Source organism: Choloepus didactylus, chromosome 5 (assembly GCF_015220235.1).
Source record: "Choloepus didactylus isolate mChoDid1 chromosome 5, mChoDid1.pri, whole genome shotgun sequence".
NCBI lineage: Eukaryota > Metazoa > Chordata > Mammalia > Pilosa > Megalonychidae > Choloepus > Choloepus didactylus.
Genome location: NC_051311.1, coordinates 2,302,425 through 2,328,495, shown reverse-complemented (window position 1 = coordinate 2,328,495; position 26,071 = coordinate 2,302,425). Strand labels below are relative to the sequence as shown.

General features: G+C 47.0%; 1 protein-coding gene across 3 annotated transcripts in view; it reads right to left on the bottom strand.

Moving 5' to 3' along the window:
* Window positions 1-4,030: 4,030 nt before the first annotated feature.
* Window positions 4,031-26,071, bottom strand: part of MRC1 (mannose receptor C-type 1) — a 79,936-nt gene continuing 57,895 nt past the window's right edge. For all 3 annotated transcript variants that reach the window (XM_037837661.1, XM_037837662.1, XM_037837663.1), the window contains 9 exons: window positions 23,082-23,248; window positions 20,471-20,573; window positions 17,529-17,761; window positions 14,409-14,574; window positions 13,456-13,605; window positions 7,417-7,530; window positions 6,763-6,927; window positions 5,712-5,753; window positions 4,031-5,054 (listed from right to left, as the gene is read on the bottom strand). In XM_037837661.1, coding sequence (XP_037693589.1) covers window positions 4,804-5,054; window positions 5,712-5,753; window positions 6,763-6,927; window positions 7,417-7,530; window positions 13,456-13,605; window positions 14,409-14,574; window positions 17,529-17,761; window positions 20,471-20,573; window positions 23,082-23,248 — 1,391 coding nt within the window. In that variant the 3' untranslated portion in view covers window positions 4,031-4,803. The remainder of the gene's footprint in view (window positions 5,055-5,711; window positions 5,754-6,762; window positions 6,928-7,416; window positions 7,531-13,455; window positions 13,606-14,408; window positions 14,575-17,528; window positions 17,762-20,470; window positions 20,574-23,081; window positions 23,249-26,071) is intronic.

Sequence of the window (26,071 nt, the reverse complement as noted above, 5' to 3'; positions counted from 1 at the left end):
GGACATGGATGTGGACACAGAGTTAGACGCACAGTCAGACACGGACATGGACACAGAGTTAGACGCGGAGTCAGACACGGACGTGGACGTGGATACAGAGTTAGAGGCAGACTCAGACATGGACGTGGACTTAGATTTAGAGTTAGACACAGACACGGACGTGGACGCAGAGTTAGATGCACAGTCAGACACGGACGTGGACGTGGACACAGAGTTAGACGCACAGTCAGACACGGACATGGACACAGAGTTAGACGCGGAGTCAGACACAGACGTGGACGTGGATACAGAGTTAGAGGCAGACTCAGACATGGACGTGGACTTAGATTTAGAGTTAGACACAGACACGGACGTGGACACAGAGTTAGACGCACAGTCAGACACGGACGTGGACGTGGACACAGAGTTAGACGCGGAGTCAGACACAGACGTGGACGTGGATACAGAGTTAGAGGCAGACTCAGACATGGACGTGGACTTAGATTTAGAGTTAGACACAGACACGGACGTGGACACAGAGTTAGACGCAGAGTCAGACACGGACGTGGATGTGGACGTGGACGGGGAGTTAGACCGAGACACAAGGGAGTGTTTTACGAGGAACTGGCCCATGCAATTACGGAGCCTGGCTAAGCAAGTCCGAAGTCCCTCCCTCCCTAGGGAAAGCCTAAGACCAATTTTAAGAACTTTCAACCCACTAAGTCTGGCCCACCCTGGGTAATTTCTCTTCCAATTGACTAAATGAGGCTCACTCAAAACAATTTCCCTAATTTAACATCAGCTGAGTAGGGACTTAAATTACTTCTGCAAACACTCTTCCCGCAGCACCTGGGCGAGTGTTTAATTTAGGAACTGAGGGTGGCAGCTCAGCCCAGTGACGCTGACGCATCAGAAAGCCACCTGCCCGGTGGTTTCCGTAACACGCTGTGTACGTGCCACACCACGTGGCCCTGCCTGGAGGTGGAGGAGCAGGGTTACGGGGCAGACGAGCACATCCTACACACCCAGCACCAAGGCGGGCAGCAGCAGGGAGAGACAGGGTTTACATACGGGAAACCGGAAGCCATTCTGCAGAAATTCTTTTCATCACCAGAGTCTAAAAGAGGCAGGGGTAAATTTCAGTGAGCATCAGTGCCTGGACAAAATGGAAGCTCCAAACAGCGAAGCACATACAATTATAGAAGCATCATGCACTTTTCTTCTTTTTAGAGGGAAATGAGGTGTTTGAGCATTATCAAATGGGCCATTTTTAACATGCCGTTTAACTATATCTTGGAAAAAACATGGAGCTTTTTTGGAAATAATTCTATGGATGCTGGCAGAGGTGGATGTATATAAAATCTGTCTTATTTTGTGATCTTTAAATCTATTAGAGAATTAGGAGAAAACGCAAATAAAAATTCATGGGAATATGAAAGATTAGCCATGGAACTAATAGAGATTATTCTGATATCAAGAAGGAAATATTAACAAGAAAATTTTCATATCATTTTGAAAATAATTTATAAATTTCAAATTGAAGTAATGAAGATACTTACATTATGTGATAATTTAATTACTTAAATGAATGATGTGAATGGATGTGGGAAATTAAATTTCTAACTGATTTAACACAAAATATCAACCTTACTAACTCATAATATGCCACTATAAAAGTAATGTCAAAAAACTGATTAATAAGTGTCATCAAATCCAAAACTGATTAAGATGATTCATTGACAAAAATACTCAAAAAGAGTGCTTTGAAATTTTACAGCTTGTATGCAAAAGAAATTTAGTAGAGGTTTTCCCAAATTTGACAACAACCCTAAAAATTTACACTACATTACCAAAAAAAAAAGTTGTATAAAGAAACATTTCTAAACTATCAAATTTGTGGTTGACTGTGCTACAGCAAAAACTGAATTTTCTTTCTATTCCCTCTATAAAAATGGTATTACAAAACCATTGCCATAGAAAGAGGCAATCGAAAATAAAGTATTATAAAAGTACGTCAGGAAGTTAATTACTGAAAATAATGTTGTCTTCCTAAATTTCTGATGTTTTTATAGTTGCCAGCTTTTAAAAACTCTGTAATTTCTCATGAATTCTGAATATTCATTTTGTACCCATTTTTGTGTCCTTTTCTTAGCCAGGGCCCCCCAAATTGTAAACATCAGGCCCCACAGGGCTCAGCCCTTCTGTCACTCCCCACTTCTGCCACGGCAGCCACCAGATCCTCGTGTCCGACCCACATGGACAGCTGCCCTTGCAGACAAGCGCGTCTCCTTCCCCGTCTCCGAATCTCCAGGGCTTCTCGGTGCCTGCACACGCACCAGACGCTCCGGAAATACCTGACACACGCGTGAGTACACATACAAACGGATGCACGCGTGAACACGGAAAAACCGACCACCTGGGCATTTACCAGTCTCTACCCATTAATTTCACCTTTAAGTTCAGGGTTCAAGTCACAGACTGTTGACATCGAGCTCAACTGGGAAAAAACATCCTTGAGAATTTTCCAATTGCTGGTGAAAACCTGAAACAACTGCGAAACCAGTGAGTTTGGAAAGCATGAAACTTTCAATCTCCGGAGAGAAACAGACCACAACAACAAACAGAAGCAAATGAATAAAAGAAACCAAAATGGAAACTGCTCCTCCCCACCTTATACCCCCCCCCCCCGCCTCCAAATCCTGGCTATTTTGTGTCGTGCTTGGATAGGTGTGAAGGTAGGTGTGACGGCTCTATTGACTTTACGATGGCGGGGACAGGGTGAAAGAGGGATACAGCCTGGCCAGCGGCCAAGCGGACTGCTTCTTAGAATGACAAGACGCGTGAGCCTGGGGTAATGTTGTTTGGCATTCAAAAGATAAGCTGCAAAAATGGAGCTCTGAATTAAATGAAAAAAATGTGAAACTATACTCACTCGTGTATTTCTCCATGCTCCATGTTTCTAATTTTCTCTTTTGTTATCAGGAAAATAACCAGAGGCATTTCCCTAATATAACCCCCCACCTGCTTTGACACTGCAGCTGCTGCACCCACAGGTGCTTCTGCAAACGGAAGACGCTGTTTTCTTACCAGACAGTGAAGAGCAATTTGTTGCCCAGTGTTCGCGGTGTGCGAGGGGGTCACGGGGCTCGGCGGCTTTCCCTCAGCGGCCCCGTTTCCCTAAGCTGGGAGTGGGGGACACTCCATCCCACCCCACCCAACGGGCTGCTTCCCAATCTTTTTTGAATGATGGAATTTCTTGGCAATCTAGCAATTTGCTTCCCTGAAAAAAATTGAGGAAAAGAAACAGGCAGAGCCTTTTGCACACAATTTTCAGGACTTCATAGACCCCTTCACACTCTCCAAGGACCCCCATCCTGGCCCCTGCTGTGGATTGAACTGTGTCCCCCAGAAAGGCTCATCGCGTCCGAACCCCGGCCTGTGACTGGACCCACTGGGAAATGGGGGCTTTGAAGACGTGATTGGTCGGGGTGGGGCCACACTGGATGGGGGTCCTAATCCAGCACGACCAGTGGCTTAGAAGCAGGACACAGTCGGTAGGGGGGAGAGAGAGAGGGGGAGGGAGAGAGAGAGACGGAGGGAGGGAGCGAGAGGGAGGGAGAGAGAGAGCGAGAAGGCGGCAGAGGCAGAGGCAGAGCACCCACCGCCAGCTCCCAGCTTCCAGCCTCCAGACCCTGAGACAGGAAATGCCGGTCGCTCCTGAGCCCCGCAGCCCGGGGAAGCTGCGGGAGACGCAGGTGAGGAACCCACAGCGTGGCTCGGGGAAGTGGAGGCGGAGCTGGCGGCGGGCCCTGGGCAGGGCTGGGAAACCTCCCGTGTTCCACCACATGGGCGGAGCTTTGCAAAAGACGTTTAGATTTCTAATCCCCAGTAGCAGCACCTCGGGTTGGTTAATTCCAAATTGAGCCAATGGAAGAAGGGGAGACCTGGGGAAATCGAACGAGTCGCGCGGTGAAAGGCCCGGCTTATGTGCAATGTTCTAGCAATGTATCTTTTCCAAAAAGATAAAGAGTTTAATTTAAAGAATTCCTCTGCTAATAATAACATTTATTTTATGGGCAATGTCATATATAAAGTAAACAGATAAATAAATCTCATTTGAAAGCAAATTTACATTTACAACGATCACCTGAAATGTAAACCTATTAAAAATAGACCTTGTCTTTGATGTTTATTTCACATTATCTAAATATATCCAGTTATGCAAATTTACACTTTGTTTTCACATCTTTGCATTTCTGAAATACATACACCAGGACAACGAGCATGTGGGATGTGCCGGCTGTGCAACCCTAAGGGGAAGGGTTCCAGCTGCCTAATCCGCTGCTCACAGCGAGTGCAACTCAAATTGGAGTGGACATCAGGACCCTTAAAAGAGAAAAGTAACGATCTCTCACACCACTTGAGGTTATTTGTACTTGATTTGTAAAATAGTTTTCTAGTTACTGAATTACAATTCTGCAGGTAACTGATCTCTGGAAGTTCCCTTGAGTGCTTCTGGAGGCTTCGTCTGTGTCCCAGAGCACTTCTAATTTCTGTGGAATGGATGCTGAGAGATGATGCGCAGAAGCCGGTGCATGCCCTCACCGCCGATGCTTTGAAAGTTTTAGTCTATATTGTCCCTCTTTTGTGAAAATATCTTGCCGGGCTAGAAAATGAGCAATTATTTCTTCAAGTAGGCAAAGAAAAAAAGACAGACCAGTGCAACCCAGGACTAAGTTAAAAGGAAACAATCACATTGGATCAAAGACCTTAACATTTTAGTTGGGATTTTGTGAGCTCCCGATGCCCCTGCTGCGCCGGGCCCTAGATGACCGCGTGCTCGTTCTGCTCGATGTTGCCCACCAGGTCCTTGGTGTCGCTCATGCCCGGGCCCGACCGGCTGTTGAAGTACAGCGTGTTCTCGAAGGTGTCCTCCCGCGGTGGGCGCCCGTGCCTCCTCCTGTAGAAGAGGTAAGCGGCCAGGCCAGCGCCCGCGAGGACCAGCAGGATCACCACGACGGCCACCCCGGCCACCCGGGGAGACGGCGGCAACGGCTCCATCCTCTGCGGGTCCGCTGGGAAGAGAGGGAATCATTGGGAAACGCTGGGGAGAGGGAGGTGCAGAACGACGCAGCCTTCCCTCGCTGGAAAACGACAACGCATCAAGGTCCTTTCCAGAGACGGTCGTCAGACAGATACACAGGATGCAATGCAAGGGGCCAGCCGCACGGAGGATTACTCAAAGGCAAAGAGCACTGGCCGGCTGCAAGGTGCTTCATCCATCCATGCAGCACTGGGCTAGCTAATCAAGGCTTTAACACATATACACCTTGTTTCAAATAACTTAAGGCTGCTCACACACGTTCGCATCATAAGACAAAGAGTCAACACCAAAAATTAGGGAAAAGAGAAAATAAGAGCAGGGCAAAATTGAACCCATGTGCATAATTAGTAAACAAATAGCACTATGAGGTCAATAAGGGGATAGCGGGTGGGCCATAAATCTCATTTTGAGATCCTTTAGCAGCCAACGGAAGGGGTGAAATATAAGCAAGTCGCTGAATTCAGGCCAACCTGGCTCCCAGGTGTTTCTCTAGAGCCTGACTCAGAGCAGGTGGACGACACGGTCACTAAGGCGAGAGCAGCCGAAGCCAGGAGGGTCATCACGGTTTGTAAAACAAACAGACGGTACCGACATGGTACGAATGCTGAGCTTTGAATAACGGTCTTACCTTTTGTTGTCGTTAGTGTATGGGTAGGTTCAGCATCAACAACTGTTTGTTAAAAAAAAGAAAAGTGATTAAACCTTTCTCAAAACTGTGATAACTGCAGGGAGCAAGTGACTACGATTTGACTCACAGGTAGAATTCTTGATATTTGGCTACAGTGATATAAATATGGCATGTATATGGTATATGGTATATGTATGTATATATGGTACACTTGTATCTTACAACTGTAGGGTGGGTTTGCATACTTTGGAAGTTCAAAAAATGAGAACCTCCGGGTTGCAAACTGCAGATCCTCCTCCTTAAAATCTGCCCATGGGTAACGGATGCCAGGCCTGGGGTTTGGGGACAGGCACACTGAGGCCTCGTGATCTCCAGCAGTGCACCCGAGGCATCTCAGAGTCACTAAGACTGAGGATCTGCACAACTCTAAAATGATAAAATCTACTAGGGGAATCATTTTATCTAATACCTTCTTTAAAAAAATCTATTATCAAATTAACCACCTTGTCTCTCGGGAAGGAATACTGTGTGTGGAAGGGCAGCATCAAAATGCCATGGAAGTCCAGAAAGTGGCACGTGGTGGCACTGACCCCCGTATGTCCCCCAGTCCCTCTCCTCCTCAGGGGGAGCCTCACTGGGCCTCCATGATTTACTCTGCAATAAATCCAGGCTCCTCTCCAGACCTGGGTCCTTCTGGCCTGGGCTGAGGGGCTGCCTTGCCCCATCCCCTCCCAGCAGGAGAGTTCTGTAGACTTGCCCTCCCTCTGCTTGCAGCTTTGCTGATCATCATCGTGTTTGGAAACCCCGTTATAACTGTGCTGATAAACCAGCCGTCATGTCAGCTGAGCAGATAGCCTGCTGCTGTCTCACCCTGGGTGCAGAGAGCAACCGACTGCCGTCACAGAATGGATTTTTCACTTGCTAAAGGGGAAACCTCGCCACAGGCCCAATAGACCGGTACTTCCGCTGCAATCCCGCACTGGGGGCATCTTACGATTGGGAAGAAGTGGCGGCCTGCAAACTTACGTCCACACATGAGACTGTGACTTACTTTTTGGCCTTTTACAAATATAGCCTTTGTAGGAAGAGCAGTGGATCCCACTCCAAAAGCCAGAAGAAGCAGATAAAAACACACAATCATTTCGTTCACCAGACGGTTCTCCCGTGTTCCAGTTGACAAAGGAGAGTGGACTGTTGTTTATCCAGAGCCAAATTCCTATTATGGAATAAAGCCAATAAAAATCAAAAGAAAAAATAATCCATCTTAAAATGAACTCAAGCATATTACTTTATAGTAGAGTCAACAGTAGTTCACAAGCAGGATTTTAGATGTCAAGACTATGATGACTAATTATTACAGGGAAGGAAACTAAGAATATGTTTCTTACATAGCTTTAGTTGAAAATTTTTTCTGTTTATACTTATCCTTTCCTAGGTAATTTTTTCTGGCATAAAATAGAAAATGCTTTTTAAAGCTTCTTAAATTAACTTAGCTACTGAGGATTTTCTTTTAATTAGAAACTTTGAAGATAGCATGTGTCATTTAAATTTCAGTTTGATTTCTTAAATTAAAATACGAGTTTGCATTTTAAAAATTTCCACAAGTTGATAATTACTTAGGGCAAGACTTTCTGGAAATGAACCCCTGTTTTACATATAACATTCAGAAACAGCTGTGATTTAGTAACGGTTCTGCAAAAATTACCTTCAACATTTCTGTACAATCCTATCCAAAAGTCAGTTTTACTTTTAAGTGGCTCAACCCGATACGACAGAAAACCAGCTTCAGCCGCACTTTCGATGGAAGCCAAGGAGGCACCTGAGAAGCACAAAAGGACAAATGTGATGGATGTGCCTCTGAGTGGAATGTTCAGGGTTAAGTGAAAATATTTGATAGCAGTGCTGCTATTAAGAGCAACAAAAAGCAGTGCCACAGCTCCACTCAAGGGGAAGGTTTCAGTGTGCGCGTGTGTCTCCTCAGGAGCCGCTTCCTTTCTGATCTGTGGTTTGAGAGGCACCACGTGTGGACGGCACTGAGCGGACGGTGCAGGACGGGCGAAGCCCAGCGGGCCTGGAGGACGCCCCGAGGCACCTGCGTCTGGTCCGGGTGGAGCAGGTTGAGTGCAGGGGAAGGTACCGGAGGGGCGGAGGCGCGACGGGTCAGGGTGCCGGGATGGGGGGCCGCCGGGGGTGAAGCAACCCAAAGGGGGCGTGGAGGAAGCCGATTTAAGATTAAGGAGCCCAGGATTTCCAGAAGCAAGGATAGAAATTAACTGCAGGAAGAGGAGGTAACAGGAAGGAAGGAAAAGAGGCAGGAAATGCAGCGCTTTTCAGGAACAACGTCGCTTGGTTTGGGCGGTGTGCGGCGTCCATCTGGTCAACCAGGGAGGGCAGCCCAGGGTGAGCCTCACTGAGGAGGGCGCAGTGGTGAGACGGCCAAGGGCACGTGGCGTCTCCAGGCCCGGAACCACACAGTGCACTGTACGAGCGTTCACGCAGCCGCTGAGTGTAGGAGAGTTCAAGGTCAGAAGACGGAGGGAGCTGGAAGGCAGCTCGCTTAGGTGGTTATGGCAGGACGGCCAGACAACGTGGAGACTGACTCAGTGTCAGCCCTGGATTTCAGCGTAAAAATCCACAGCTACTCAATAACAACAACTCACACATTTACCCACTCTGTGCCAGGCTCCACGTTTGGGCCTTGTAAGCATGACCTCACTGCATTTTTGCAGCAAGCTCGGGAAACAGAGACTATTGCTGCCCCTTGAAAAGACAAGGAAACTAAAGCACGGAGGGCAAGCGCCTTGCCAAGGCCCTAGGGCTAGGGGGGCAGAGCCAGGGCGTGACGGAGGCGTTCCGAGCCCCGAGGCCTGGAGTATGACCGTATGCCCAGCCTCCCACCGCTGGGTCACGGGGCTGCCCCTCGATGAGTGTCTGCACTGCACTCTTACCCACTTCATTATTCAGTATGTTTCTTGAATATATATAACATAATATCTATAACATGATTTGATGAAGGAGAGTCATTCATTTTCTTTACAGGAAAACCCAGTCACCTAAAATTTAAAACAAAGTTTCCTCACATTCATAGAAAACTAAAGAAAAATACTCAGCAACATGAAGGGAAACAGTTTTTAACTGAAGAAGTCCAAAGCAGACTCCAGGTGACAACTTTAGGAATGGCAGAGTGAGGGCCTCTGGAGAGCCTCTAAAATGCAAGGAGAGCGCTGCCAAATTTGTTGAAATCAACTTTCTGAGGGCTCTGAAAATTAACAAAAGGCTTGCAACAATCCAGGAATTATTTAGTCAACAACGGTGATTGGATCTTGGTAATGACAGTGAATTTATGTGGTGCTTCCACTTGCCCAATCCCATCGTCCTCTCCCTGGCTCTGTGGCAGCCTTGGAAATCAACACCCTGTAGCCACAGTGAGAATCAGCAGCCCAGAAGCCACTGGTGGGGTCAGAAAGGGGTTGGATCTCTTTCAAAGCCCTGTTCACAAAGGATTTGCATGATTTGACCTGTAAGGAAGTTCCCTGGAAAACCCCACTACAAGACTTGTCATAATCTGACCTGACTTCAGTGCCCACTCAGTGCAAACAGCCTTTTCCCTGAGAGCCTTTGCCAGGAACTATCAGTGGCAATTGCTTGACATCCCAGCTGCCTGAAGCAGTTATAGCAGTTGGGCAAACAACAAGCTGACCAAAAAATATGAAAGGAAAAGCTAGGGGATGAGATGTCCATAGGGGGCTTCAAAAGGCATCAAATCTCGAAGTTCACGTGTAAGCGTGGGGCTTCATACATGCTCTGGAAAGGCTCAAGAAGCCCCAAGCTCTCAGCTCTGTGCTAGCAGGGAGTGAAGGCTAAGGCAGGATTGTAAATGGCCTGGATGTGTGTTGGAGGCGTGCACTAGCACATACAGACCCCCTCAGCAAAGAAGGGAGATCTACTGTTCCATGCACTTAAGGTAACCTCTCTCCCATCATTAACTGACCACCAAGCTAAACAAGCAGAGACTTCAATGGCCATACACGAGAATATAAATTTTACAGTAATTAGTTCTGGAAAGTCATTAAAAAAATACACAGCACCAATAACAAACAGCAACAACAGCAAACCCTGGGGATGGCAAAAATCTCATTTACACACTTGCCAAATTACATTATTTAAAATTTTCAGTTTTCAACAGAAAATTAAAAGGCATGCAAAGAAACAAGAAAGTATGGCCCATTCAAAGGAAAAAAACAGTCAATAGAAACTGTCCCTGAGGAAACCCAGATATTGGACTTACTAGACAAAGACATTAAATCAGCTCTTTTAAATTGTTCAAAGTGTGAAAGGAAGCATGTCTAAAGAACCAAAGGAGAGTATGAGACAATGTCTCACCAAACAGAGAACATCAACAAAGAGACAGAAATTATAAAAAAGGAAAAAGATAGAAATTCTGGAATTGAAAAGTATAATAACTGAAATGAAAAATTCACAGGAGAGGCTCAACAGCAGATTTGACCAGGCAGAAGAAAGAATCAGCAAACTTGAAGAACCTGAAGAATGATAAATTGATATTATCCAGTCTGAAGAACATGAAAATAAAATTAATAAAGAAAAATGGACAGCGCCTAAAAGACCTGTGAGCCCCCATCAAGCAGATCAAAATACATGAAATGGGAACCCACAGGGAGAAGAGAGAGAAAAGGGCAGAGAAAATAGCAGAAGAAATAATGGTCTAACATTTCTCAAATTTGATGGAAACCTTAACCTAGACATCCAAGAAGCTCAAACAATTCCAAGTAGGATAAACTCAAAGAGACCACACCTAGAAACATCATAATCAAAATGTCAAAAACTAAGACAAGGGATAATCTTGAAATCAGCAAGAGAGAAGCGATCGGTTGTCAATACAAGGGCCCTTGATGAGGCTAACGCTGACCTCTGGCCAGAACACTGAGGCCAGCAGCTGAGAGAGGACTCGCAGCACTGAAGGTGGACGATAGTGAACCAAGGATCTTCTATCCAGCAAAACTCTCCTTCCAAAATGAAGGGAAAGTAAGACATTCCCAGATAAGCAAAAAAATGAGAGCATTTGTCACCAGCAGACCGACTCCACAAGGAACAATAAAGGGTGAAAAAAAGCCTTCAGGCTGAAATGAAAGCACACTAGACAATAATTCAAATCCACATGGAGAAATAAAAAGCACCAGTAGAGGCCACTACATAGCACATATAAAAGAGTATAAATGTATTTTTTGGTTAGAACTCTTTTTTATCTTATCTGATTTAATGTCAACTGCAAAAAGCAATAACTATAAGCAGGTATTGATGGGTCTTACAATGTATAAAGGTGTAATTTACACAATAACAGCACAAAGGAGAAGGTAGGGGCTGGAGACAGATGGGAGCAAAGTTTCTGTATACTATTCAAATTGAATTGGCATTAATAAAAACTCAATTGTTATAAACTAAGATGTTAATTGTAATCTCCAGGGCAGCCACCTAGAAAATGACTATAAAATACATAGTGAAAGAAATGACAAGGGAACTGCGTAGGTAGAATTATGTGCCCCAGAAAAGCATGTTCTTAATCTTAATCCATTCCTGAGGTATGAACCCATTGTAAACAGGACCTTTTGAAGATGTTATTTTTAGTTAAGCTGTGGTGAACTGAATCCAGATGGGTCTAATCCTATTGTTAGAGGCCTTATAAAAGAGAAAGCCATGGGAGAAACCAGGGAGGAATAAAAGCTGGAAGTCAACAGAACTCAGAAGAGAAAGGAGAGGACGTCCCCATGTGCGTTGCCAGTTGATGAAACAGCCAATACCCAAGGATCACCAGCAGCCAGCCCCGGAAAGCCAGTCTCCAAAGAGAAAGCATCACCTGGATTTTGGACTTTTCCCAGCCTCAAAACCATGAGCCAATACATTCCTGTTGTCAAGCCAATCCATTGTATGGTTTGTGTTGTAGCAGCTGGGAAACTGAGGCAGGAATTTAAATGCTGTACTAGAAAATATCTATTTAACACAAAAGAAGGCAGTCATGGAGGAACAGAGAAACAAAAGACCTTAGACATAAAGAAAACAAATGGCAAATGGCATCATAAACCCTACTCTATCAGTAATCACATTAAATTTAAATCGATTGAACTCTCCAGTGAAAAGACAGAGACTTGTAGGATGGAGTCATAAAAAGCGTGATCCAAATATATGCCATCTACAAAGACACACTTTATATTCAAAGATGCAAATAGGCTGTAAGTAAAAAAATGGAAAAAATACTGTGCAAACAACTACTAAAAATGAGCTGGAGTGGCTATACTAATATTAGACAAAGTAGACTTTTAGATAAAAATTGTTACTAGAGACAAATAAGAACATTTTATAATGATAAAATTCTTAATTCATTAAAAAGATAAGCTATAAACATATATGCACCTAACAAAAGAGCCCTAAAATACATGAAGACAATTGACAAAGCAGACTTCACATGGCTCAGAATTTAAAGTCAAAACTCAAGGTTGACTTTTGAATGAATCTGAAGGAAATGAGGATATAACTCTTGTACACCACTGTTGGATAAAGAGTCCTGAGTTAGGACATAATCAAAATGTAATAAAAATAATTCAGTAAAATAATTGAGTTTTGCTCTGCTCCCTAAAAATGAGCTTTATTTGACCTTTTGTATTTCAAGGGGAAAATCACTCACTTATCTTGTGCCTATATGAGTTGACTTTTGTTTTTCTTCACAAATATGATAACCAGACCTAAATACTTTTCTACTAATGGTAAAACAAAATGGTCCCTGGGGCACTCGTAAAACCTGAATTTATGTGTGATAAAGAAATGAGCACAATGCTCCAGATGGCTGAGAATGAGAAGCCTGCCAATTTAGAACGTTGGGGCAGAACGGAAGAAAGACTTGCTCAGTAAATGACTGTTTTCCACCCGAGTTCTCTAAACCGCTGAGGCTATCTTACCGAAAAGGCCAGCAACCAGCTCCAGAACACCACAAAGTCAGAAACTACATTGGGGTTGGAGGGCAGATGTTGACCATTCTGTTGTTGATGCAATCGCATGGGGGCAGATTGATTAATCTTGTTGATTAGGGTGTGACCTTTTGATTGGATGTTTACATGGAGATATGACCCACCCAACTGTGGGTGATGACTCTGATTGGATAATTTCCATAGAGGTGTTGCCCCACCCATTCAGGGTGGGTCTGAATTAGATCACTGGAGCCATATAAATGAGCTGACAGAAGGAACTCAGTGCAGCTGAGAGTGACATTTGGAGAGCAACTGAGAGAGACATTTTGAAGATGGCCATTGAAAGCAGACTTTTGCTTTGGAGAAGCTCAGAGAGGACAAACGCCCCAACAGCAACATTTTGAAGAACCCACAGGTACTGAGAAAGGAGCTAGAACACAACCCGGGATCAGAAGATGCCAGCCACGTGCCTTCCCAGCCAGCAGAGGTTTTCCGGACGCCATTGGCCATCCTTCATTGAAGGTACCCGATTGTTGATGCCTTACCTTGGACACTTTATGGCCTTAAGACTGTACCTGTGTAACCAAATAAACCCCCTTTTATAAAAGCCAGTCCATTTCTGGTATTTTGCAAAAAGGCAGCATTAACAAACCGGAACAGTAAACAAGGCAATTTTACATTCCTTGCGTCTTCAAAGTGTGGTTTTGTTCGTTTCTGAGGACTCTAGAAGAGACGATGGAACTTTCTCGCAGCAAACACGGACTTACTCATCCGGAGGCAGTCCAGGGAGGCCTGGCCCCAGTTCCTGGTGTACGAGGACTCGATGTAGTAGCAGTGGCCGTGGAAAGGGATCCACGCCATGTGCCCCGACTCGGGGCATCGGCCGGGCAGCTGTGGAGGCTCTGTGGCAGGGACTTCTGTTAATAAAAAGACATTTCAAATAAAGCAAAAATGAAGTTTCAGCAGTACAGAGAATAATATTTTGGCAGCTAAGGGAGATTTTATCACCTAACATTATCAAAAAGAAAATCTTCTAATGGTCATCATTTGGATCCACCGTTTTTATTATGGGATTTTCTTTTTCTTTATATAGTTTTTTCCTTTTAAATATATTTCAGTAGGATGCACTATGCAGGTGGGAATCAACCACACTCGTAATGAAGAATGTAGATCTACAGCTACCTACAAACATGTTAATAAGTTTAAAAAAAAAAAGTCAACCAAAAATAATTTGTAAAGAGATTTCCCCTTCAAGCCACATTTTTCTTTTCTGGGGTTGAGACTCCCATTTGCCCTTCTTAGATATGAATGACGTCTATGATATAACTAAATGCTATAGTCAGAATTCTAGGTCTGTGTCCATCATATCACTGATTCTGATGAATCGATGTACATTCTGATAAAATTATTTTGATATAAATGCACTGCCCACAATCAAAAGTAAGCATAAACTCCTGGGGAATCTGGCATTATAGACTCCGGGACAATCTCATTTATAAACATTCAGAAATTCATAAAGAGAAAATAAATTCTAGCAAAGAAGTGAATTTTCTATGTGCATTCTTTTGACCTGTGCATATTGGTTTATTTGTTAGGTGAAGGGATATGTTGTACACAATCTTAGCTACCCGAGGCACATCACTGTTTAACAATATCAACAGTGCTTGTTGTAGCTTCTTCAGAAATTTTGAAATCCCGATTGTCTTGCGTATCCAATTACCGTCTGATCTTTTGCAGAGAAAATAGAAGCTTTGACTGCAAGGAGCCGTTTTCCAGTAGCCGTCGAAGTCCAGGTAGACGCAGGCCGACTTCAGCTTGGGCTCGTCGGCCGCCCAGTTCGTGTGCCTCACCCGCCAGCCGTCGGCCCACGCGTACTCGCCCCCCGTCTGCAGAGACGAACAGCCGTTAACACGGAGCCACAGGTCACGCAGAAAACACCAAGACAACCAGGTAGAGACAGAAAGTACATATTTAAGTCTGTGATTTGACCTAGGCCCTTGAACTTTTGGAAATGAAAAGAACATAAAAACTCATTCTAAATTTCTCAAATTCAGTAAATGTGGCCTTTTCTCAAAGGGAGATCCCCAGAAATATGTCTTTGGGAGCCTGTTTGAAAAACACTGACCTAAAAAATTGATTTCTCGTGTGATTAACTCTCTCATTTGCAGGTTTTCAAAGCACAGGGAGGTTTTATCTTCTTCATAATGAACAAAATATTTTTTATATTATTATTGAAAGGAAAATAAAATTTCAGTAATTTTCCTTGGGTCTGTGGACCCTGCGAGAAACCCTAATCGAGACTTATCTGCTCATTGTGCAGGCGCTGAAACAGCCCCCGTGTCGGCGACCTGGCTGAGGTCACGGGGGGCAGGGGGCAGGGGAGAGCCCGGCCAACTGGCTTCCAGCTGGGGGTCTTTCAACTACGTGGATCATTATGTCGCTTTCTCAAAAAAAAAAAACTGATAGTTTTATTCCACTTTCCCTTTTAACAGATTAATCAGAGATCCTCACATCTTTTTAAAAATACAAACTATCTTTTCCTTTTTAACTGCATCTTTTAGTTTACCAAGGCAATTACCAAAGATCCAATGGCAAAATTAAAGGCACATGTTATCCTGAGTTAGAATCTCAAGGTATTCTACCACTTATAATCAAATGATACTTAAATAACCACTAACTCCATAGACAAAAGGAAGATAAGAGAACTGTTTGCATTATAAATATTGATGTAAAGGAAACTCTTTAATCTTTCTAAAAACAAATAAAAGCATATTTTAAACTCATAAAGGAATTGTGACTATGTGAAAATAAAGTGAATGAAAGAATTACTGAATGAAATGAGTAAATGAATGAATTATTTACTGAATGAATGAATTACTTAAGACACGGTTTAAAGAACATGAAAATATCTTGCCTAAGTTTAATCACAGAAACCATTATGGAACTTCTTACTTCTAAAATCCTCACTTCCCAACTTCGGAATTATTTTTCATTGCAAAAGTGTAAATGTTGGTCTCTGCATCATGGCATTGAAAATTGTAAAATCGGACCCCTCTACTTCCCAGGTTCATCCCCTTCTATCCTCTTCTCTCTCCTGGACACTGCTTCTTTACGCTCCACCATCCTAGGCCGTGCTTCTCTGAGACTCTTCTTGTCCTCTGTCCTCTCCTCACGCAGCTGGGCCCCTTCCCATCCTCCCACGGTTTTGCACTCACATCTCTCTGACCCTTGTGGTACCACATCTTAATTACGTGGTGACATATCTGTGCCTTCTACTGGAAAGTTTGCTGGCTAGACGGATGCAGGGATGGGTGGAGGGAGGGAGAGAGGGATGGAGGATGGATGGAGAGAGATAAGGAGGGGTAGACGGATGGAAGGAGGATGAGAGGGAGGGAAGGATGAAGGATGGATGGAGGGAAGTATGGAGATGGAGGGATGGACAGAGGAAGAGAGGGAGGGAGGGGTGGTGGATGGATGGAGGGATGGAAGGAGGGAGGGAAGGGAGGATGAATGGATGGATGGATAGAGGGAAGGAGGAAGAGAGGGAGGGAGGGAAGATGAATGGATGGGGGATGGAAGGAGAGAGGGAGGGAGGATGGATGGAGGGAGGGAGGGATGGAGGGAAGGAGGGAGGGTGGGGTGGAGGATGAATGGATGGATGGTGTGCCAGTTTGAATGTATTGTGTCCCCCAAATGCTATTATCTTTGTGGTCTTGGGTGGGGCAGACCCTTGGGTGCTGGTTAGATTTGCTTGGAGTGTGCCCCACCCAGCTGTGGGAGATGATTCTGATGAGATGTTCCCATGGAGGCGTGGCCCCGCCCACTCGGGGTGGGCCTTGATCGGTGGAGCCATATAAATGAGCTGACTCAAAGAGAGGAAACGAGTGCAGCTGGGAGTGATGTTTTGAAGAGGAGCAAGCTTGCTGGAGAGGAACGTCCTGGGAGAAAGCCATTTTGAGGCCGGAGCTTTGGAGCAGATGCCGGCTGCCTTCCTAGCTAACAGAGGTTTTCCGGAGGCCATTGGCCATCCTCCGGTGAGGGTACCCGATTGCTGATGTGTTACCTTGGACACTTTGTGGCCTTAAGACTGTAACTGTGTAGTGAAATAAACCCCCGTTTTATAAAAGCCTATCCATCTCTGGTGTTTTGCATTCTGCAGCATTAGCAAACTAAGACAGATGGATAGAGGGAAGGAGGAAGAGAGGGGAGGAAGGATGAATGGATGGCGAGATGGAAGGAGGGGTGGAGGACGTAAGGGTGAAGGGAGGGTCATGGGGCACCCGAGAAGACTCATTTCAGGAATATTTTGGTGTTTACACCACCACCCAGCACCCTGCCTTGTCCCTCGCCCCACCCTATTCTCTGCCAGCCTTCTCTTCTCTCTTCTGGAGCTCAGGGCACTGACAGTGATGAATTCTTCTCACACATGATGGAAGTGCCACCACTTCAGGACCTGTCCCCCAGAACGACAGACCTGTCACCAAACGTAAAAGTATCCCCATTGCCCAGCAACCAGGCTCCTGCCTGCCCTCTGCCTTCACATGCATCACAGAGTCGAGCCACAGTGCTGGAAAGAAGTCAGGGAATCCATGACACTGCTTAGATCCGGCGTATAACCTGAACACCCGCAACAGTGCGAGAGCTAGTACTAGCTAGAGGAGCCTCCTGATTCCCCACCCACCGCCCCAGCTTGCCCCTTCGTGAGAGCACGGGTGCGTGTTGCTCGTCGTGGTGCCCTCACAGTGCCACCAGGGTCTCTGCCATCGCAGGTGTCCTGCAGAAAGGGACCCTGGCCACCCGTCCTTCACCAGCCGGGCCGAGCCGCACGTCCGACTCTCACCTCGTTGCTGTTGAGGGCGATCCACAGGGGCTCGCTCAGCACCTGCATTTTCAGCCACACGAATGCATCGCTGTAGGGATCCAGGATGCTGGCGATCTGGGAGGCGTTGTATTGGCAATAACTCTTTGCTTCATGCCACGGCAACTTCAATTTCATGAGTGCATAGCTGCTTTCACCAAACTTAATAAAACCATCTGGTGGAATTGCTGTTGCAGAGCTAGGCAAGGAAGGGTCTGGAATGAAAGGTTGTTTTGTTAGACTTATCAATGAACATTAATCGAGCACCATCAGCACATGTGTTAAGGACATTTTCATGAATTTTTTGCACCATAAAACAAAGCTTCTCTCTTCCATTAGTATGCCTGATTAAAATCAATCATTTCCAAACTGTATTTAGAACAGTACGGCAGACCTTTGGTCAAGTTTCCAAACCAAAAAACAAGAAGTCTTATGAATACAATGATGATGCAGTAGAAAGACATCGCCACAGTAGCAAATCATGGATTTTTTTCATAAATTAAAGAGAATCTGTCAACCCAGCGTCACCAACCTTCACCTCTCTTCTCGGGAGGATTCAAGGTCATGAGCAGTCGCCCCCACCCCCACTGTTTGCTCCACTCTGCCTGGGAGTTTCATCCTTTTTGCGTCCAGGTGACCCCACCTGCGGGGGTTGCTTTAGGCTCTGGAGTGGGACCTGCACAAGTCCCGGGTACTCTTAACCTCTTCCTCTCACTCAGACCCCCATCCCAACCAAACTGACCTGGAGCTGGCGCCCCTGTGCCCAGGACCCTCCCCACCTTCTACGTGGGATCCTAATCCCAGCCTTAGGCCCACCCCCGCCGAGGCCCCGAGTCCGAGCTTGTCGGCACCCAGCCGATGCCCGGGGCAGGGGTTACTGAGTGACGGCCCGACGGCCAGATCCGCTGCTGCCTGTCCGTGGAACCCACCAGCGAAGAACAGTGGTTTTCAAATGGTTGGAAAAAATCAAACAAGGATAATATATCATGATGTGCAAAACTTTTATGAAAACGCAGTCTCCTCGTCCACATGTAAAGCTTTGTTGGGACAGCCGGGTCCATCTGTGTCCAGGGGCTGCTTTCTCGCTTCCCCAGCAGAGCTGCGTGGTTCCGACTGAGTCTGCAGGGTCCGCAGAGCCCGAAACGCTCACGATCCGGCCCTGTCTAGAAGGGTCGCTGGCCCCTGGCTACCGGGTTCCCCCACCTGTTTCACTTTCGCCCTAAGCTCCCGTCCGCCCTCTGCCTCGTTCTGTCACTGCACAAAGGACAAACTCTGGCTTTTTCCCGGTGAGGCAACAGCTTCATTTCGGCACAGGGGAGGGTACCTGCCCTGCACAGCCCCCTCCTCTCAGCGGAAAACCTTCAAGGAGACGACGCGACCCCCAGGGCCCTGGGTGCTCTCGGGGCACCTGGGCCTGTCCCGGCCCTGCTGGGAAACAGGGACCACGAAAACGGCAAATGCAGCCAAGATAAAGCAAAAACATTATTTTCATGGAAAGCTATGCACAGCTAGGAAACAGCTCACCTGTCCAACTCACTTGTCATAAAACCATTCATAGAAAAAAGTTGAAGGAAAAAACTAAAATATTGATAGGCTACTTCCAAGTGGTTACACTGAGGGTGATTTTTTTTCCTCTCCTTTATGTTTTTCTGTATTTTCTAAAACTTCATCAAAGAACATGTATTATTTTTAAAATAGTGTTGTTTTCTGGTTCTAAAAATATGTATTATATATATATGTAATAAAGGTTTTGAAAACTATAGAAAAATAAGGAACTAAAGTAATCCTAATCCCACTACCCAAAAACAACCACTATGCCTATTTTGATGCACTTCCATAGTCTTTTTTAATTCTTATTTTTTAAAGGAGAGACTTGATCGTGTTTTTTGCATAATTGATAGTCTATAAAATTGTGTATTCCACCGTTTTTTACTTCAACACTGAGAGCCTTTCAAGTCACTAAAACTTTTCAAAATTTTTTTATTGGTGGCAAAGTATTCTGTAACTTATGTTTATAAGGAAAAAAAAGGAGGTTTTAAATAAGCTTGTGAATCAGCATCGCCTCTGCCCGGGGCATGGAGGCAGGGATGGGGTGATCTGGCTTTCCCGGCGGCCCCAGGCTCGGGGGCACAGGGCAGCAGAATCAGGAAAAAGTCCCATGGCTCAGACCAACTTTTGGATTAGCAGAGGATTAAAATTTCTGAAATACTTTTCAAGTATCTGAAAATATCTCCGGTGATTTTCGGTCATTGCCATGAGTTGACATTTGTTCCCTGATTCCCCAGAAAGAGTAGAAAAATCTGATAGATGTGGGAGAACTAGAGTCTTCTCACTCAACTCGCCCCTGCAGATGGCAGCCCCTCCTCAACCCTCACCCTCAGCTCTGATCTGTCTTCCAATTTCTGGACCTCTGCTTGGGTAGCTAGACATCTTCACTCTCATTTCACTAGAATCTAAAATGTGTGCAACCAAAATCTTATTTCTTAGTAAATATCCATATGCACTATTTTATTTTCATGTAACCATATTCAGGCTTTCTATGATGAAAAATGAAACTCCAATCAGCTGTTATAATTTTTAAGACATAGGATATACTTGATGCTTTGTGCCCACGGTTCTTAAATTATGGGATTTCAACCAAGATATTCTTACTCCGACATCCATAAAGAGGTACAGGAAGGCAATCCTTACAATTTTCTAAAAAATCAGAAAAAGTTTCCAATTCAAGTTTAATCTGCACAAAACGTTCTGGTAATGGATGAGGGAGTGCACTCTTGAAAAAGTTAGAGAAAACATCACCCTCTCCCTGTTGTAAGCACACATGGATTAAAGCGAGAATCAGGCAAGCCTGTTGCTGTGGGAGTGAGTGCATCGAGCTTTTTTAAGTGCACCCCGAGGGCTGGCGAGCTCGAGGCGGAACCTACCGGACTGTGTCTGGCACACGTAGCCTCGCTTACTCTCGCACGTGTCATCCATCCACTTCCCTGCATCCCGTAATTTGCCTCCAAGAATGACGACACAGTCAGCCTGCATATTTATGAGCAAGGAGAAGAAAACAAGAATCAGTAATTAATTAAATCAATTCACAAATCAGCTAAAAAAAAAACAAACATTATCCCTAAATCCAAATTGTAAGATCTTCCCAATTCATCTGCGGTGTGCTCAACCCACCGCCACTTTCCACGACGCCGCGCCCACTTTCCCTGCGGCCCCTCACCCTGAAGTCCCGCGTCACATGCGAAACCCAGACAGGTTTGGACAAAGCGGGGGGATATGCTTGCGGCCCCTGCTTTCAGAAATTTCATTAATCACTGACAAAACCTAGGAACCAAATGGATGAGGACAACACAGCCTCCCTTCTGCACCAATTCTCCCTCTCCAAACCCAGGAACAGCTATCTGGTTGTCCAAAGGAAATCAGCACAAGCATGCTCTTGTTTCACCAGCAATTTTTAAAGTATTAGTAGTGGTTCCCAGCTAATTGCATGTACCGCTGCAAAGATTTATATCTTATTTATAATCTCACAGGGGATATGCCAGGGTCGGGAAAACTTCTATTTTCCTTTGTCGTGAAGCACTTGCCATCTCAAGCTTCTGCAGGATGGTCCAACACCCAAAGGAAAGCAGAATGGGCAGGAGTTGTGTTTACCTTCAGTTACCTTCCGTTTATGGGGAATCGTAATGGCTTCCTTTTAAAATAAATTAATAAATAATAAGATATTTAATAAAAAAAGTTATCTAAAATGTTTAAAATAAATATGCCAAAAGAGAAGACGATTAAAAAAGAATGTTAATTCAATCACAGGACACCAAAAGCAAAACACAGACACAGCAGGAGACAAAGTGAGTGGCGCTGGGGAGGCCCCTCAGCGAGCTCCCCCCCGCGGCCTCCCTGCCCCTGCTCGCGACACGCGTCCCACCCACCAGGAACCCACAGCCAGCATTTCCAACCTTCTCCGTGACCTGTCTCCATGCTGAATCACCCCTACTTCCATTTTCCTGCCCCCGAGTCTCTGCCTACTCAAGAAATCCTATACCCAGCAAACCGGTCCCACCACTGACACGCGCACACAGCCCCCACTTCCCCTCCACCAGTCTGACTTCAGTCCTCTCCTGCTTCCAGGTCCGGAGACCGAGCCCCAGCACTGTGTGGGCTTCGATTCCATTTCTGTGAACTACAGACTTTTTTGGTTTACATGCACCAAGAAAAAGTCTTGAAGTAAATTGAACAAAACATTAGCATTTGTTTTTCTGGATGGTGAGATTACACAGGTTTTGTTTATTTGGTTTCTACTTCTCCATCTGTTCTAAAACTAAAAAGTTTGTGCAATAATGAATCTTTTAAACATTTCATGTAAAACTCACCTCTCACCCATTAAATCTTTCTGAGCAAACCCGAGCTCATTCAGTTCTACTTTTCCTTCTTTAGTTTTCAGCTCCCACTTACTTAATGAGAACTCAAAGAATTGCCCCACAGAAACCCACTTGCCCATCACTAAAATATATCTGTCCTGCACACAGCTACCAAATGAATCATCCTCAAAGTGCCACTTGGAGCGGATTATTTTTCTGCTCAGACCTTTTCTCGCTGCTTGTCTGACAAAGCTCAAACCTTTTCAAAGGGCATCCGAATGTCTCTAACCCCTGGCTTTCCACCTTCAAAGCTCACTCCTACTTCCTTTCTGCAGGAAAATCCTGCTGCAGCCAAAGCCTGTGACCCCTGCCAGACACCCCGCGCCGCTCACCGTGGCCTCCCCCTTCCTCGGCCTCTGGGCACGTCCCCAGGTCGTCACGTTTTCAGCTTCTGGAGGGAAAGACCCCAGCTGATTCCTTTCACATTCCCTCCCTCCACCTCCACGTGCCAAGACGGTGCCTTCGGGAAGGAAGGGCTCCTTTGGAAACACCCAGCCACTGCAGGCCCCTTTCCTCTGAGCCGTCACCGGGCCCTGAGCGGGCACCGTCACCTTCACTCCCGTTCTTTCCTCCCGTATTTCCCGGAGGATAGTGCTCTAGCACGAGCAGAAGCTCCTTGGAGGTAAGAAGGAAATCTTGGTCTCTTCATTTTCTCACGCTGCCTGGTGCAATGTTTGACATTGACAGGTTGACTGTTCAAGGGTGTACGAATAAAAGCAGTGACCATCTGACTGTCAATGTACAAAAGCTCTTAGCACAGAGCCTGGCGCCCAGTAAGTGCCCCACAAATGTCGGCTCAGTGACAACAACCTCTTTAGAAGTGGGGTCGCTGCTAGCCCTGCACCCCAAATACACCAGCTCCTTCAGCGGTTCAGGGGCAGCCGGTGCCAAGACGGCAACAGCTCTAGACTGAAGAGGACGCCCTGGCAGAACGGAGCTGCGTTTTCCTACCCGCAGGCAGCACCCCTGCCCCCTCCACCGCCAAGCCGGCGAGTTCTGAGCCAAATGCCCCCCTCATGGCTGGCTCAGCCCGAAACTGCTGGAATCCCGGGCATCAGCCAGATCGGGACCCTCTGGTGGACTTTCAACAGAGCACTGGGCACGGGGTGAGCCCGGCACTTACGTCTTCGTAAGAAAGGCTGCTCCTCCGCCCGCCGGGGAAGCCCTTGCCCCAGTTGGTGTACTGGACGCCCCGTCCGTCCGTCCAGAGGAAGGTGTGCTCAGAGTTGACGTCGTTGAGCCCGGTCCAGGCGCTGAAGGTGGAGTTCTTCATGTGGTAGGTGAGGAAGGCTGCGGGGAGGTGGGGGGATGAGTGCAGGCTCTGGGACCTGCCCGAGATGCGTTCATTTCACAACGCCGAGCTCGCAGGAAGGGCCGCCTCGGCGCTTAGCCCTCACGTGCAGACACGCGCACTCTGCCCAGTGCAGTGTTTCCTTCTGCTCTGGACCAGACAGGCTCTCCCAGCCGGACCCTGGGTTTACCGTGGCCTCAGAGGTGGTCCCAGGGACCTGCCCCGCTCCCGAATTTGTGCCCTCCCCCCCGCCCAAAAGCTTTCCTCTTAACACTAGACATCATCTGGGCGACTGGCCATCTGGTTTTAGAAATAAGGTTCTCTGATCCCGGCAACTAACAGGAAGAGGGCTCGTTACACAGAAAAGTTCTGGAAAAAGAAATCACTTGTCAAAACCAGAAGCACTGGGCTGTCAAGTTACCAACACCCCAACTGACAGACCAAAGGGCACACGCTGGGCTTCGTCCTGGGGCAGCCAGCTCTGAGCGGGCTCCTCAGCCGTAAGTGCCCCGTCCTGGGCCCGGAGACCTCGGGAATGCAGAGAAGAGATGACAAATATGGTCTCGCGTCTCTACCAACCCAGAAGCCGGGAGTCCTCAGGCCATCCCCACTCCTGCCTGCCCCACACAGCCCCCGGCCTTGCTGGCCAGGAGCAGGGGCTTCTGCACAGGGTGTGGAATCAGAAGAGATAGACGTGAACCACAAAGATGCGGTGTTTATTCACGAGCAGCCGTTCCAGGAGGAGCCGCTGCAAAGCTCGCTGCTCCGCACAGCGATGGAGGAGCTCATTTCTCAACTGACTGAGGGTGAAAAAATCTCCTCCAACATTTTTCACAGAGGGACAGGACCGGTGGATACTTATTTTTGTCACCCTGTGTCCTAACTAAGGACGTAAGTGGCCGGGCCTCCAGCTGAAGCGACACGTGGAAAGCCCCCGCCGCGGGTACTTCGTCTTCTTTCCTGCCGACAGCCACAGGGAGAATGCACAGCACGCACCCCGTTCTGCCAGGAATAATGTTGTTTTATCTGAAAATTGCTTCCTCCTGCAAACATCTCTATGACCCTGTTCCATTTTGGATACACCAGAAATCAGCACTTTGCAGGAGGGGAAGAAAGCAATCCCCGCGTGCCTCTGCTGGGCAGCGAAGTCCCACACGTGGACGGCCAGGTCGAGAGGCGAATGCCGAATTCCCGACACTTCTATTGTGTGCTGTGGCCTCCAGGTCAGAGGTTCTCAGCGAGAGCTTGGTTGCCTGATTGTGCAACGTGCTCCAAGAGTGTGTGCAGCAGCATTTATGGCAAAAAAAATAAACATGTCGGGGACAGCCACACAGGACTCTACTTTCTTTCTTATAATTTTTGAGACATCATTTTCCAGTAACTGATTTTGGAAGCCAAAGACTCTCAAAATCAAAATGGGATGTGGGGATTCTGGCATCCACAGCTCCCCTCTGCAGGGTCCTCGTAAACTCTCACGCACGGTGAATGCTCGTGAGCATCTCACCTGCAACCTGCAGCCAGTGCATGCAACTCGGCAGCATCGCTGTGGGATGAGCTGTGACCCTCAAAATGAGATGTCCGAGTCCTAAGCAGGGTCACGTGAATGGGACCCTATTTGGAAATAGGGCCTTTGAGGAGGCAAATAGCTAAGATGAGGCCAGACTGGAATGGGGTGGTCATAAGCCAATGTGACCGGTGTGCTCACGAGAACAGGGAAACGTGGACACAGGACACACCAGATAGGACAGGAGGCCGTGTGGGATGGAGGCAGAGGTGCACGGTTGCGCCTACACGCCAAGGGACACCAAGGACGGCCAGCAGCCACCAGGAGCTGGAAAATGCCAGGAAGGATTTTCCCAGAGCGTTGGGAGGGAGTGTGGCCCTGCCGGTGTCTTGGTTTCAGACCTCTGGCTCCAGCACGTCCCTGCTGTTTAAGTCACTTGGTCTGTGGCCTCTTACAGCCGCCCCAGGGAACTAAGACGCCGCCAGTGACCCCAGGCGTAAGCTCCTTCACGGCCCCTTGGAAGGCTCGGCCCCTCACCCAGCAGCCCACCCGACAGTTCTGTGGGAAAGCCTCCCAGCCTCGAGCCCGGACCCGCAGCCGCCCCTCACTGGCACTGGGCCCCTGGTCACACGCGTGCCCCTCTCCAGGCTGGGCCCCCAATCTCTCCAGACCCTCCCTGCCCACCCCCACCCCACAGAGTTCAGCCAGTTTCATCTGAACCGGCTGCGGTCGGTCAACGGCCCTCAGGGTGACGAGTCACCATTCAGCCGGAGGCTGTCTCGGAAGGCTGGCCCTGGGGAGACGCCCGAGTGTGTCAGCACCTCGTGGCGGCAATGACACGGGCCTCGCACCTGTCACCCGGCTCGGCTGGGCCTGCTCCAGCTCCCACTCCTCCTGCCTCTGCCTTGGGCTCATGTTTTATCAAAAAGCTGTTCTCAGTTTGTTCAAAGTCCATAGTTAAAACATCATGTTATTGCATTATAAGTTATGTGAATACACAGCTAGAAGTACAATAAATGGGAAATTGGCAGTTTTTCCTAGACATACACCTCTTTGGCTACTTGGAGGTAAACTGATTTGGGGGAAGCCAGGTGGGATTTAAGCCGGGCGGACCCCGGTGGGGATCCCGGTTTCACCACCTGCCTGGCAGGCTCGTGGCCCTGGCTTCCTCGTGCCCCTCTGGCACGCGAGATACCACGGAGCGGGGCCCAGGAGGTGACATACCCAAGCAGAATAGCTGTCCATAAACAATCTTTTCCTTCCTGGTTTTCATTCTGGAAAACTAAACACTCACTTACCATCAGCAACATTAATCAAT